The 16,315-nt window shown below is 37.5% G+C and overlaps 1 protein-coding gene and 1 long non-coding RNA gene across 4 annotated transcripts in view; one reads left to right on the forward strand and one right to left on the reverse strand.

The window, feature by feature from the left end:
* Positions 1 to 16,315, forward strand: part of DIAPH3 (diaphanous related formin 3) — a 454,594-nt gene that overhangs the window by 87,633 nt on the left and 350,646 nt on the right. For both annotated transcript variants that reach the window (XM_084767928.1, XM_084767927.1), the window contains one exon: positions 7,597 to 7,727. In XM_084767928.1, coding sequence (XP_084624054.1) covers positions 7,597 to 7,727 — 131 coding nt within the window. The remainder of the gene's footprint in view (positions 1 to 7,596; positions 7,728 to 16,315) is intronic.
* Positions 10,904 to 16,315, reverse strand: part of LOC311589471 — a 29,360-nt gene continuing 23,948 nt past the window's right edge. For both annotated transcript variants that reach the window (XR_014776561.1, XR_014776562.1), the window contains exon 5: positions 10,904 to 11,013. This is a non-coding gene — a long non-coding RNA (uncharacterized lncRNA). The remainder of the gene's footprint in view (positions 11,014 to 16,315) is intronic.

A 16,315-nucleotide genomic window follows, 5' to 3' on the forward strand; every position in this document is an offset into this window, starting at 1 on the left:
CAATGACCTCATTGTGATCTTTCCAAATCATGTAGTGGAAGAAGAGAACTTATTCCTGCAAGTTTTCCTCTGAAACCTTCCTGCACATGCAGACATGTACATATTTGCACCTGTGTGTGTGTGTGTGTGTGTGTGTGTGTGTGTGTGTGTGTGTATGTAAAGAAATGGTGGGGCTGGGAGATGGCTCCTCAGGTAAGGCATTTCTCATGCCTGTGTGAAATTCAGGACCAGATGTTTGATCCTCAACAGCCACCTGCAGGCACACAGAGGAAGGGGGATGCAGGCTACCCTGATGAGATGGGGTAGGCTGTGGTCAGATGGTCTGGGAGGAGGGCCCCCTGTCAGAGGTCTAGAGGAGGAGATTAGGTAGAAGAGGGAGAAAGGGTGGGAATGGGAAGATGTTAGGGAAGGTATAACAATTGGAGTGTAATGTCAATAAATTATAATAAATAAATAATTTAAAAAGCAGCTATTTGGGCATGGTAGCACAGCTGTACAGGTGTTAGTGCACAGGAGACAGAAACAGAGTGTACCCAGTGTAGACTGTATGAGTGCTGGAATCAGTGATTCACGTTCAGCAAAAGATCCTAAGTCATGTTGAACATGGAGAGCAATCAAGGAAGATGCTCTTCTTGACTTTAGCATGGACATACATGTACACCTGAATAAACAAATGGGAACCACCAAACACGTGTGTATACACACACACACACACACACACACACACACACACACCCTCAAGACACATCCACACATAGGCAAACAATAGGGAAGACATTAGCTGTATTATTAAAAGCAATTGCAAATGTAGGAAAATAAAAGAGTTTAGGTTATCCTATACCTACTGATAGATGGTAAAAGTATAGTGTGTTGAGTTTTAAAAATTTGTTTCAAGTTAATATATAATTGTGTAACATTAGTATTGGTTTGTTAGGCTTTAATATTTTTCTTTGTGGGATATTAGGAGAGTCTCTTTCATTATATATTTTTGTAACTTTTACTTGGTAATTCTAAACTTTTAGCATATGGTATTTTTTAAAAGGTTGATTTTAACTGATGTAATCATGTGTAGTGTGCATCAGTGTGGGTAACTGTACAGAGTGCAGCTGTCTGTGGAGTCCAGAGGAGGGTGATAACGGATCTTCTGGAGCTGGAGCTACAGGTGGTTGTGAGCCACCTGATGTGGGTGCAGGAACTGAACTCAGAGCCTCTGCAAGAGCTCTTAACTGCTGAGCTATGTCTCCAGCTCTAGCTCCAGCAAGTGCTATTTTGAATATATGGGTAAACAGGTTTCCAGCGTTACAGGCAGGATTTTGGTACATAATGGTGCCCATTTAATTTATTGTTTTTTTCTTTTCTTTACTATTTTTCTTTTAGCATATACATTTATATTATTGCATATATATACAATAAACAACCTACAGCAAGAAGAACCATGAAGCAGTCAGGAATTAGTGTTTTGGTTATTTGTATTTGGAAACCTTGAAGAAGACATCTTCCTCATCTTGGTGTGTCCTAAAATCCTGAATGTAAATCCATATCTATTCTATCTCATCTCTATCAACATAAAACGCCTATCTAGACCTAAAAACATCTCAACTCCAAAACAACTAATTATAATTGTAAAACTAAACCATATGATCTTCAATTCCATCAGAGGCTTGAGAAAGGATAAAATTAATTTTGATGTTTAACTTAAAAAGTACCACTTTAAGGAGATTCTTGTGAAACATAGTTTGGGTGGTTAGTGGACCTGTCTCCAGTACTTTTTAGCTTTCATGTTTCTGCTTTGAGTCTGTATAAAACCATCTGAGGTTAACAGATTGTGTGTGTCCTACAAATTGATTTGAGTTGTCAATGTCCCCAAAATAAATAGTTTGTGCTGCTGAGACAGCTTAGTGTTTCTGTTGGTCAGTGACATTAGACATGCTTGAAATCATTTAAAAATGTAAGAGAATTGTAACAATGCACTTGAATAATAGCATATATGATAGTAGTTAGGTTGTGATTATCTTCTTTTCAGTGATGTGCTTACTACCCTTGCTTTTAACTGTGGTGACTGTTCTCTTAGCACAAACTCTTTAAAAACCTATTATCTTGCTCTTGCTCCTGACAAAGCTCATTCATTACCTGTATAGGTACCAGGGATTAAAGCATAAGACTGTATGAACAGAGGTAGTTAACTCATGGTTACAGACTTAGGAGACTCGGAGGCAGATGCACACACCTGTGTAGGACATGTGTTCTACTGATATCAGTGGCTATTGCTGTTTTTCAATTTTATTGCTTTAAATCACAAAGTAGATTGCGAACAGAAAGCCCTATTGTAATAAGCAATTTTACCTCAGCCTATTTTTATTGGTCACCCAAGTTTTTATTTTGTTAATCTCTTAGTGGCTATATATTTTTGATATTTAATTTGGCATTCATTATAGCTTTAAAGAAAATTAAAAGACTAAGGTATTAGCTACACTAGAGGATGGATGCTACATGATGGATTTTGGTTATTTTCATAGAGGACTGAGTGAGCAGTTTTTTAGTGAGGAAAGAGCGAACAGCAATTGTAGAAGTATTTAGGAACATGTGATGTCTCAGGCCAGTTACACAGGAACACAGGGGTTAGGGATGAGCTACCATGTTGGGCAGCATTAGGTACACAGGGGTTAGGAATAAGCTATCATATTGGGCAGCATTAGGTACACAGGAATTAGGAATGAGCTACCATATTGGTCACAAAGGTTAGGGATAAATTCTTGCTGGCATTTCCAGGTATCATTTTCCTAAAGAGTTTGTATATATCTAGACCATGCATTTTACTTTTATTATTTTTAAAATATGGTCTACATTAAATGATAGATTCTTCATTGTTGTATAAAAAATCATTCAGTTGTTTGGCAAAGATGAATAAGCCACTCCATTAATACTCTGCACTGGTAACTGTACGCTTCTATTTTGTTCCCAATTTATGTACTTATGTATGATATTCTGACTTATTGTATAAAGAAATGATGTAGGATAGTGAATATGCCTTATAACTGAGCAGAGATGAAAGAAAGGAGGTGCTTAGGCAGTAATGAAAGAATCTGGTCAAGACGGGTCAAAAGAAATGGCTACTATTACCTCTAATGGTCACTTAGCAGAAGAGAATGCTTGGGCTTAGGCAAATAGAAATGGTAGAAGTATGCATAAAGGTATGCATACTACCTTTTATGCCCTTGACTATCCTTAATAGAGAATATGACAGCTATAATCTTTGTACTTTTTTCCATTGATATTTTAGAATGAATTTTACCAAGGGATTAAAAAAGATTTAGAAATTACGTGGGGTAAATAGCCTTCTAATTTTTGTGATGTCAGGCAGACATCCTTATCTCACTAATGTGTTTTGATACCACAGGGGATAAAGCTTTCTAAGTATTTTCATCTTTATGGCTAATGGATTGCAAGATATGCAGCAGCAAGCCTCCTTCCCGTGCTCCTCCACCCTCTGCTTCCTTTGAAGTTAGGGGAAATGAAAGGATCATAAGATCTATGTTGAAAAGGAGTGTTTCTGTTTCTTCACTCATTTCCCTCCCCACCCCTCGCAATTTTATTTCTTTTATATTTTTATTTTGGTAGGAGAGGTTTCTTTTTTTCTCTTTTTTAAAATTAATGTTCCAATTAGTTTATTTCCTGTCCTTAATCTGAAATGTTTCTAAGTAAGCATTTGTTTCAGAATATATTATAGATAGCAAGTATATTTTCTATGTGATTGATTTCTCTTTCTGCTCCCTTTTAATTCTTTATATGAAGCTTTCACTTTACTGTGATCCCATTCATTCACTCAATGCAGGCGTCTTGCAAAGGACTTGTGAATTAGTCAGAATGGGCTGCTGTCCTAGTTGGGTGCATCACACAGAGATGTTAGCATTTACTAATAGCCTTCCTTATTTCTAGAAGATTTGGCTTTTTAGCTCATTGATTTTTCTTTCTGTAACTACCAGTACCATTGTCTTTAATGACTTCCCCACAGAGATGATCCATCCCACATTTCACTTTGTTAGACCAGTGGTCTTTAGAACTGTTAGTGAATGAGAAAATGAGCCCTTTATTCTATTTTGAGAAAAACTCCCTAAGATTTTGGAGATAGTTATAGTGAATATATGTATTATGCTTGGGGAAGTATATTCCTCAGTGTATTTCTTAATAGAACTAAATATTGGTGGTAGGTCCAAAGCACTCCCTCCCCTACATGGCAGTGCTTGTGATAATGTCCTAAACACCTCAGCAGAAGAACTTCTGCTTAGTAAAAAGAGGGCAGAAAGAAAGGGATCCTTCCTTAATCTGTCTCAAAGGTCAAACTACTCTGGGCAGCAGCATCTATCTAGTTCGTGGTCATTATGAACAGCCTAAATAGTTGCATGAACCAACTCTGCTGTCACATGAAATCTGCTTGCTTTTCTGCCATTTTGATTTTCTCTTTGAATACCCACCCAAGAGATAGCCTTGGCAGTTTGGTTGCCAATAAACAGTTCTTTCTGCCATGGAGTGGTCTGGTTCAGTGGTTTTACTGCGCTTTGCTCTTCCTTTGCATCTACAAACTGTTACATCTGTTATATCTATATTTAGGTTGCTGTCAATTCCTCTCCAGTATTTTGTAGTTTTTAGGTCATTTTTTTTTTCATTTCTTTTTGTTGCTACTTTTGGTTTTTGATGCTCCTATAATGTTGTAAAAGTATTGTAAAGTTCCCTCTTTCAATTTTTTGTACTGTTTTGAAATACTACTTTTACTGTGTTGAACTTGGACTGTGATGCTGCTAAATTCATGTAGGTGATCATGACATTTGTGAATATGATTTTACTTCTTTTGCAACAAAAAAGAAATAAATTTTCATGTTAATTAGCTGCTAAAATGCTGCGACTCTTAATACAGTTCTTCATTTGTGGCTATCTCCTATCTTCAGGTATCTGGATACATACTTTTAGAATTCTTCTGAAAACAAAACAAAACAAAACAAAACAAAACAAAACAAAACAAAAACCTCCCAGAACATAGCTCTCTACACAGCATATAGCTCTTTACCCGGAATGTCATCTTTTGTTTCGTCTGAGATGATTTACTGATTTTTGTCAGAATCATCATTGTTTTGCTAATAAAGCTTGTACTCTACTGATACAGATGGTCACCTGGTAACATGTACAGGGAATGAACAGTTCCTGATGTGAAGAAGTTATTAGCAGCATGTGAACCGAGACAGATGTTAAGAAGGAAGTGGATTAGTGGCCCGAGGGCTGGAGGAAGCATAGTCTTGGGGAACTATTTTGAGTTTATTCTAAAATACAGTTATAAAAGAAGCTTGTAATGAGCAGGCTCTTTTGTAATTAAAGTGCATGTTTTGAGTAACATGCACATACATATTGTGTGCTAGAGTACATATGATAACAAGTGCTTTAACTAGAAATAGCTGATTAATGGGAGTTATTTTGAGACACCTTTTCTTCCTGTTGCTTTAATGTTTTCTAACTTTTCTGTATTAAACATGACAGTACTTGATAACTTAAAAAAATGTATGTGCTCTATTAGAGGAATTATTCTTATCTATTCGTGGCTGAGGTGAGATTAGGTGCTCATGTTTGTCACTATTTCAGTTGCCCTATAAGCTTTATTTTGTCATTTTTAGTTCTTTCGAGATTGTGCCTTTGCCTTTGTCTGTAAATAGCCACTTTGATATCACCGTGAATAAAAACAGTTCCCTAAAGGTATTTTGTTTTGCATCACTAGTTGTGTTTTTATGGTTTTCTTTGTTTCTTTGTTTGTATAATGTTTTGGCAAATTAATAAAGCAAAAGAAGGACGATGCTTTTAATTTGAATTTGAATGTGCTCAGTTCCTTTTCTCTGTACATCTAATCTCTAAATTTAAGAGTTTCTTATTGTTACCTTGCTATCTTCCTCATTTCCCATCTGGGATACATTCGTACCTTCTGAACCGGTCTCTGTGCTTTTGATCTTGGCTTGTATGTCCATGCTAGTTCAGTGGCCTGTGAAGCTTTCAACTCCTTCTGACACTTTTTAAAGAAGTACCTGCCAGCTTAGCTGTCTTGTTTCCTTAGATGTTAATTCAACCAGGCATGGCACAGGCCTTTGAATTCCTACCTGAGAGGCTTTCATTGACCACCGTATTTAAAAGTATATGCCTGGTACTATGCTTGTTTCTCCCTTTTGCTTATTTTTCCTCACTAATAACACTTACTATTTATAGTACAGTGTGTGTGTGTGTGTGTGTGTGCGTGTGTGCGTGTGTGTATTTAATGGTGCTGGGGATTGTACCCAAAGGTGTACTAAGCTTCTCAACAATTAAAACTGTGCTGATGTGCTCACATTTAGTAGGCATTTAATGTATTTCAAGTAATGAAGGAATTCTAGCTCTTCCAACTCATACGTATACACACTAGATCCTTCCAAAATCTCCCTTGGAAAATTAAGAGTATAGTGGGACACTTCCATATTGTCTGTCTGATGTTTTTTTGTTTTGTTTTTTTCCTTTTTACATATGCTTGCGCTTTTTCTGCAAGTGTGTTGGGTGTGCCTGCGTGCGCACACAGGCACCCAATATGGAGTACCTGTAGATCCAGCAATCTGGAAAGGGATCATATCATTGGTGATGAGGAGTAAGCAAGAATGGGAAACGGAAAATCAATAATATGGGGAGATGTTTAAGTTGAGAAGGGGATTAGGAGGGTAGGGCAGAAAAGGGGGCTGGGGGCGGGATACCTAACACCAGCATGTTTTATAAGCTTCGTATGTAAACATGCACACACACATAATTTTTTTTCCCACACACAAACCTTTCGCTGGAGTCACTCTGCACATGGGTTTAAACTCATCCCAGAGGCTGTAGATTTGACAAATTCAAAACTCATTACCAGCCAGGTGTGGGTGCCACTTATTGAGTTGTTGCTCAGAGATGTCTTGAGATCCATAAAGCACTGCAGGCTACTTGCCCATTGCTCTTGGTGGCCCAGCAGATCCTGAGGGTAGATCTTTTCTCCCTGCCCCATTTCGTCCCTACATTTCCTCTGCTGCTTACATGACTCTTCTTTATCTGCTAGGTTAAGGGGAGGTGCTTGTCCTTCGAGATCTTGATCCGGTTGCAGGAATTAGAAATCATCATTTCCTTTTGTTCCGTTTCTTCCCGACTCAAGTTTTAATAACCTGAGTGTTGATATTGTCTAAAATTACACTCCCACTGGAAACTGAATGAACCAGTGACTAACAGCTCTGTGTTGCTCAGAGCGCTTATTTTAATAAGTTTATTTTTATTGAATTTTAATAGTTGAATATGCCTAAATATTACTCTATCTTATGTTTCTTAGTAACTCTCCATGCCATGTTACATTTGAAAAAGCAATTATTTTCAGCCTCAAATGCTCATTTTATTTATTTTTATTTGTGGATAAAATTATGATTTTATAGCGTTTTAGTTAGAACATTATTACCTCAAAACAGTAATTTTGTTAGTTACATATAGCTGTTACTAGAAAAGATGTAAAGAACTTGATATCTTATGGATAATCTTCATGGAACATGAGTTAAAAATCTTTCTTTTGATTTACAGGGAAGTCTTAGAAGTAGCCGACAGATCTCACCTCAGGAATTTATCCATGAGCTGAAAATGGGGTATACTGACGAGAGGCTTTTCACATATCTGGAGTCACTACGAGTATCGTTGACCAGTAATCCTGTGAGGTAACTCATCCCTGGACATCACTGTGGTGTGTTACTTGGTTAATTAGATATCACCTAGTCTGCCAGTTTTACTTAGCTCATCTTCAAATAGCTGGTATACGTTACCTGTTTCTCACGGTAAATATCCAATACCAAAAGGTCATTCCCGAAAATATATACATGCAAGTAGCATTATACAGACTGAGCATGCTGAATTATACATTTAGAATACAGACGCATATACACATACCACACAGCACATGTAACATACACACCCCCATGTAGCAACAACAAAACGTGCCTTGGAGGAATGAAAGGGAAGACACGCATGATACAATAATATTATAGTCTCAAAAAAAAAGATTATAAAAAAGAACAAAACTATATTCATGAAGAAAAGATCACAGTATTTACAACTGAGTAAAACATAACTCATGAACTTAAAGCAATTTTATAAATTCTTATGAATTTGTTTTGTGAAAGAACAAATAGATACAAATTTAACTTAATATGGTTAAGATTTACTTTTAGTTTTGATATTGTTATAATGCTTGCTTATTCTTATTTGACACAGCAAAGCATACCACTTGTTAATTTCTTCCCTCTTTTGAAAATGGAATCCTTTGTAGGAGCCTTAGATTAATGTTGCTATGTTTAACAAATAGAAGAATGAGCATGTACAATCAAGTCAGAATTTTATACTTGCCTGCAAAAAAAGAAAATAGAACAACAAAACCTATCTGAAATCCAAATTTAGTTGAGTGTCTTTTATGTGACATCACTACTGTATGTTTTTCTATAGATCAATTTTATATTTTTTAAGGTTGGCCTACATTTTGATGCCTTTGTGAAATATTGCATTAAAATTTTAAAGGCAAAGTAATAGTGATAAACACCATTTATTTATTTATTTATGTAGAATATAAGAGATAATTGGTAAACCATAAAGCAGAATAAAAAAAGTGTTAAATTGATACTTTAAAGAACACAATTTAGTTTTCATAGAGACTTTATGGTAGATTAGTTAATTAAATTCTACCAGAGAACTCCTATAGCTGATAAACACCTTCAGCAAAGTGGCTGGATACAAAATTAACTAAAAATATCAGTAGCCCTCCTTTATATAAAAGATAAACAAGCTGAGAAAGAAATTAGGGCAAAAACAACCTTCACAATAGCCAAAAATAATATAAAGTATCTTGGTGTAACTCTAGCCAAACAAGTGAAAGTCCTATATGACGAGAATTTCAAGTCTCTGAAAAAAGAAATTGAAGATATCAGAAGATGGAAAGATCTCCCATGCGCATGGATCAGTAGGGTTAACATAGTAAAAATGGCCACCATACCAAAAGCAATCTATAGATTCAGTGTAGTAGAGGATAACCATACTGCAGTTCACAGACCCAAAGAACTGAGAGACAAGGGGGACCCGAGGGAGGATACTGGAATATTACTCAGAAGGGGAAATGGAATGGTCAGTGGAAGCTATTGAGGCGAGGGAACAGGATAGGAGAGGGGACACTGAGGGAAATTATGGTGGGGATCAGATCTATAGTGAGTGGGGGCGAGAGGACAGAGGGCTTGTAGAGAGAGGAGCCCCATGTTTGAGAGCACCACTTAGACAAGCTGGAGTCCTGCAACAGGGTGGCCTCCTGGGTGTATATGGGGGTGACACTAGCTGAAACTTCTGGTGGTGGGGGTCATGGAGACTAGAGAGGCCGCCCTCTAAGCAGACTGGACTCTGGTGGAGGGAAGGGAACAACAACCCACCTACAGAAACTTCTATCCAGAATTTACCCTGCCTTCAGGATATGCAGGGATCGAGATAGAATAGAGACCAAGGAGATGTGCAGCTGACGCCTGGTCCAGCCCATGGGAGAGCCTGACACTACTGATGATGCTCTGCTGTGTTTGCAGATGGGAGCCTAGTGTGGCTGTCCTCTGAGAGGCTCTGCCCAGGTACAGATCGAGACAGAAACAGATTCACAGTTAAAAACATTGGGCAGAGCCTACGGAGCCTTGTAGAAGAGTGGGGGAAAGATAGAACAATCTAGAGGGGACAGGAACTCCACAAGAAGACCAATAGTTCTAATTAACCTGGGACCAAAGGGGCTTGCAGAGACTGAAGCACCAACCAAGAACCAGGCATGAGCTAAACCTAGGCCCTCTACACATATATATGCAATGGGCAGCATAGCCTCTATGTGGGTCCCCCAGAAAGGGGGTGGGGCCTGTTTCTGACATGGTCTCAGTTCCATGCCTTTCAATCACTTCACCCTGGTGTGTGTGCCATGCCAGGACATTGAAAAAGGAAATACACAGTTCTGGTGAGACTGGAAATATGGGGCAGGTTGGGGGCGGGGTGATGTCTTCCTTTTTCTGAGGGGCAGGTGGGAGGGGATAGAAGGGGCCAAGAGGAGGGGGAGGGGGCTACAATTGAGATGTAAAGTGCAAAGAAAGTAATGCTGATAAACACCCACATTTAATTTTTTGGTAGATTACTGGAATATAGGAGGCATTTATTAAAGCGCAAAGCAGACTTTAAAAAGTGTTCATTTTGATACTTTAAAGGACAGAATTTAGTTTTCAATGAGGCTTTATGTTAACTATGAATTAGGTCATTGCCTTAACCAAAAGATTCTTGAAAAAAATTTAAGAAGTTGTCAGTAAATACTTGAATAGTCAAGAGTCTGAAAATGCATCTGAGAAAGCTGGATATTGAGGGTTTTTTTGTCTTTGTTTTTTGAGACAGGGTTTCTCTGTGTAGCCCTGGCTGTTCTGGACTTGCTTTGTAGACCAGGCTGGCCTCAAACTCATAGCGATCCAGCTGCCTCTGCTTCCCGTGTGCTGGGTTTACAGGAGTATGCCACTGTGCCCGGCGGGTTTATGCTTTGTGTTGTGTAAGGAGTAGTTGGCATTGTATAGAGTACCTGTGTGCAATGCATGCCCATAATATCGGGAGATCATGTGAAGGTGGGATGGAAGAGTGCAGTTGATGGGTAATAGTTCGAAAAGTAATTTTCTTGAATATTCTCTGGGATAAGTACTTTTTTGGGACATTTTCAAGCTTGAATATAAGATGAGAAAGTCTTTGACCATAAAAATATTTAAAACAAAAGACTTGGACTTTAAGACATGGAAGTGAATAAGAATAAATAACAACAACAACAACAACAACAACAACCTTTTTGTTATATTTCAGCCTTGTGGGTTTTTACTTCCAGCGTGTTTGTTAGGCTGTGGATGGCTTTGATGGGAAGGCTTTCCTCTGTGCTGTTCATCTCTTTACTCGTTCATTCTTTAATACCTGAGAAATGCAAGAGAGAGTTGCTGAATGAAACCATGAGGTTTTAGTTTTACTTTTTGTCATAGCTTGTCTATTATTAAAAAGAGATTGGACTTAGAGAACTTAATAGATGTATTTGTAGAGCGAGTAACTTGTGTTTCCAGCTTAATTTATACTTGTAAAATACATTGATTTAAGATTATTTACCGGGAGCCTGGGGAGATGGCACAGTTGGTAAAGTGTTTGGCATGCAAGTGTGGGACCTGAGTTTGGATCCCGATGCTTATGTGAAAAATGGGGTGTTGTCCCGCATAGCTGTAATTCTGAGGATGCAGAACCAGGCGAACTCTAGGGATTTCTGGCCAACCAGTTTGACAAAGTGACAAGCTTTGGGTTCAATGATAGACCCTGGCTCAGCAAATAAAGTGGTGAATGATGAAGACATCCGGCATGAACCCATGGCATCCACAGGCATGTGTTCATACCCCCTATATGCATGAATAAACACTTAACACAATGTACCATGCACAGACACATGTACAAATACTTATTATAAACCTACTATTTTCTCAAGTCTTGTTCTGAGTGTGGCCTGAGAAAGAAAACCCTGTTTCTATGGAGTTTAATATGAGTGAAAGGGTGCTTTGGAATTCACTAAGGGAGACAAGTACATGCATTTCTGCTTGCTACATCAGGCGCAGGGCACTTGGGATATAATTTTTTTTTTCAGTAAGAAATGTGTATGAAATCAAGTGCAAGGAAGTCACTGATGACGTGCAAGTCCCTGACCCAGCATAACTAAGCACCAACTAGCTTCTTCCCACTTCCTTTTCCTCTCCTGGCTTTAAAGTAGGTGATGCTAATAAAAAAGGAGATAAAAATGATTTTGTATGAACCAGTTCATGCGTAGTACAATAGATTGCATAACCTGCTGAAATTACACCTCAGAATACTGAGAAATTATATTTTATATTTTTATTTAAAGAAAGTCAGTAAAATACCATTAAATACTTGGAGAAGTTTCTCCACAGGTACAGAGATTTTGTAATGTATTATTGTAAATCATTTTGTTTCCACGAAGTCCTTTTAAGTGAAAAGAATCAAAAGTCTTGTCAGAGCAATCTCTCTGATGAGAGGTTTCTTGAATACTTGTTCTCCCAATGTTTCACTAGAGCAGTGCCTTGTAACACTTGGCTGTGTGCCCATGATCAACTCTTTGGTCTTTCCTCTTTCCTCTTATAATGTGTCTGCCCATAAAGGCAGCTTTTCATGTTTTCTTCTGCCTGTACAGTGTGTGACCCATCTGGCTAACATTTCGGGCCATTAGTGGATGCGTGTTCTCAGATACTCTTCTTTTCCTGCTGCGGTGATGCTTTGTCCTATTTGTTTAGATAGGGTCTAGCTATGCTGGAACTTGCAGTCCTCCTGCCTTGGGCTCCCGAGTTCTGGGATTATATGCTTTTGTCCATAGAGCACTTAAAATTCTCAGATGCTGTGGATAAAGTGCAGTGAACTGATCAGTGATTCTTGTATAATATTGTTTCAGAATCAGAAGTTTAAAAAACCAGATTCGGCAAAAACTAGCCTTCCTACCATTCAAATTAGGACTTCCTCCCGCGCCTGGCCATGGCATATTCTCAGGGTTGTTTATCAAATTCTAAAATTACTTTACCTTTCGTCACCTAGCTAGGGAAGCATGTGAAAACCAGGTATTAAAGACCAGCTCCTTTGACTCTTTTATGGAGAGTTGATGTGAAGAGAGTAAAGCTGTTTTGTTCGAGGAGTTTGTTCGAGGAGTTATTGATTATTCAGTATTTTTTGTGACAGTTTGTAGCTAATTTTGAATACCGGTGAAAGATTCTTTTCAAATTGCCAAATATCACAAATTGTTCTGTTCGCGTGATTGAGTACATTGGTTAAAAGTAGAAGCAGGTACACTAGCCCCATTATGATTGATTTCAAGCATTTCTTGTTCTTACTCACTTATGCATATGCCAACTTAGTTATAGGATGCATCTTTGTTTTCTAAGCCTGATGCACCTGTAGGGGGCACAAATCTCTGTTGCATGAAACTGTGTGTGATGAAGTCATTGTTTTCTGATCTGCAGTGCTTTCTTGTATATACAGTTACATTTTCCTTTTCCAGTTTTATAAGAGATGTTTTCACATTTTTATAGACAATTTCTTAGGGTATTTTGAAGGTAGGTTTGATTGAATTAAAATAAATCTTTGACAAAATCGTTTCAGTCAATTTTGCAGGGAAATACATTTATATCCGAACAAGTAAAAACGTTTGCATGTCATTATTTAGTGTGTTGAATGCCAGCTCCATAATCTAGTTGTCATGATTCTTGGCTGATAATACGAAAAGTGCTCCTTTAATGTAAAAAGCTGGTGGCAAGTGCTAGATTCACTGGGACCAACATGATCTGAAGAAGTCTTTTAAGACAAGTTTTGATGTCGCTAGTATTTAAAAATAAATTATTAGAAATATTTAAACAACTTCTTGTAGTTAGAGTAAAACTCTTAACAACAGGACTGACTTACGGAATAGTGTAACCTTAAACTGTTCATATTCCTCAAAAAAATCTCATATCTTCTGTCCTGTGGTAAGTTCTGTCCTGACATTTGAGTTTGTCATTCCTTTATTCTCGCCTCGCAAATTCATTGTTCACAGATTCTTGAATAATTGATACCTTGTTTCTCCCCTTTATTTTTAAAGTTTATTCCCCTCCCTGTGCTTGAGTGTATTGTGTGCACATGGGCATGTGCAGGCACAAACACATATGTGGAGGTCAGTGACACCTCTCTCTTTGGAGTTGGTTTTTTCCTGTTGCCTTTTGGGATTTTGGGGGTCAAACTCAGGCTTTCATGCAAGTTCCTTTAATAGCGAAGCCATTTCAGCAACCTGATTACTTGTTTTTCTACCTTCCCTTCCTTCCTTCCTTCCTTCCTTCCTTCCTTCCTTCCTTCCTTCCTTCCTTCCCTCTGTCCCTCTGTCCCTCTGTCCCTCTGTCCCTCTGTCCCTCTGTCCTTCTGTCCCTCTGTCCCTGTGTCCCTCTGTCCCTCCCTCTGTTCTCTCCATTCCCTCCTTTTCTTTTTTGTTTTTTAAAGCTTGATTTAAGTGGATTTATCTTCTGCTTACTGTTCTAATGGTTATGCTTTCCTCTCACTATTGCATCTTAGATCTGCTCAAGTTAATCATTCATTTTGTTCATAGTTTAATATTCTTTGTTTTTACCTTGTATTTTTACATTTTTATTGATTGGAAATTACATATGAATTCTCATCCTACATTTGCTTTTGAATCGCCCTGTCGCGCTTCTGTTTCCCTGCTGCACACGTACCCTCATTGTTGCCCTGTGTTTTTCTGCAGTCCTCTCTGTTATCCTTAGGATGTAGTGATCTTTGATTTCTCATTTTATTTCTTTACTTCTGCTTTTATAATAGATCAAAATTTATTTCAACTATATGTATATAGGAAAGAAATAAGTATTAATCTTTAGTTTTCTCTTGAGTTAAAGAATACTTGAATATTACTCATTTAGATGCTAATTTGAGTGATATTTTAATTACATCCTTTTTCTTTTTAACAGTATAGGTTAGATATTTCTTCAAGTATTTCCTTAGGATTCCTTAGAGTTTGTTGTGGTAAATGTCTCTCTGGATTAATCCTTGCCTGCGGTTTTATTTGCCTCTGCTTTTGAAGGGAGAATAGCATGATGCAGAGATCATGTTTCGTACATATGTTTTCTTAGCATCCATCATATCTTCTCTTTTTTCACTATTTCTGAGAATTTGGCCCTCATCTAAAGCATACTCCTTTGTAGGACATGTTGTGTTGTGTTGTTTTTATGTTTTTTTAGTATTATAGAGTATTTTTATAATGAATTTGATACAATTCACTATTTCAGAGATCGTTTTAAGTTCTTTCAATAATTTGTCTTTTTTATTCTTTTTCTGAAAAATTCAGCCAATTGTCCTTTAAATACCCCTTTTCTATCTAGAGCACATACATCAGACCTTTTTATTGCATACACCCATCTTTCTAATCATGGCATTTATACCTGTCATCTCTTGCTCTACTATACTATCTGTTCTGAGTTCTCAGAACCAGTTTTCTTACATCTGCCTTCATTGGGCCACTGGTTCACTATCTTACTCAAGGTGTGTGTCTCTGAGACCTCAGTGTTTTCTCTTCTGTTCTGTCCTGATGGTGGACTGTAGGCTACACAGTTGTCTCACTGTAAATTGTAGAATTCTGGACATTTCTATATTTGTCATGGGGTAAAAGGCCCTCAAGGCTGGCTTTTTTCTTATGCCCTTAAGGCCCTTAAGTTTTCATTTCAAATCCTCATCATCCTCTTCATCCTCATCGTAACTATTATTAATGAGACAGAGTTTTAACATGTAGTCCAGAGTGACCTTGAATTCATTATCCTGAGCAAGTGCTGTGATCATAGGGGTTCCTACCATACTTGCTTTTTTTCTTATCACCCTAGTTAGGAATTTCAAGTTGTATTTTGGAAGGGCTTTTGGGTTCATCTTGTTTAAGACTAGAAAATAATAATGTGAAAATTTAAACTATGAAATATTATACTCACTAAATCCTAATTTCTCTGAATGATGTATTAGAAAAATCAAACTTATTTTGGTCAATTCATTGTCAGAAGCACTCGCAGTATCAAGGTGTTCATTGCTTTTTTGTGTATTTCTGTTCTTTTTATGCTTATGCTGTCGTGTTAGTATTAATGCTTTTTGTGTTAGTTATTCCCTTCTCATTAATAATATGCTGTAGGTTGTTCATCTTCTAGTGATATGTTTTAAGTTACGAATTAAGATATGAGAGGGAAAACACTTTTAAAAATACTAAAGGTAAAGAGTGTCTGAGAAAAATATGCCCAGATTTACAGAGGTTTTTGTAATGATGGTTTCTGAAATTGTACACTAGAAGTTGTCTGGTGCCCTAAGTATTTGTATTCTTTTTTTCTGTCTTTAATTCTCGGCAGATATTAGTTCATTCCTTCTCTTGCTTCTCTTGCTTAATACAATAGCTCCTAGTCAATGTGGTTATTTATATTTAATTAATTAACATTGAATTAGAAAATGCCACCTTTTTAATTGCTCAGCAGCAACTTGTGATTAAAGGTTACTGCACTGGCCAGTATGTAGAGGCCATTTCTGTCATGATAAGAGTTCTATTAGACAGCACTGTCTGGGTGACTTAGCTCTTATGAATGTCCACTGACCACATTTACACAGACTCTGAGTGGTTATCCCACTCTTAGTGTTCCATCCAATATGATAGTAGCACATACAGGAA

Source organism: Acomys minous, assembly GCF_964271855.1.
Source record: "Acomys minous genome assembly, chromosome: 18".
Lineage (NCBI taxonomy): Eukaryota > Metazoa > Chordata > Mammalia > Rodentia > Muridae > Acomys > Acomys minous.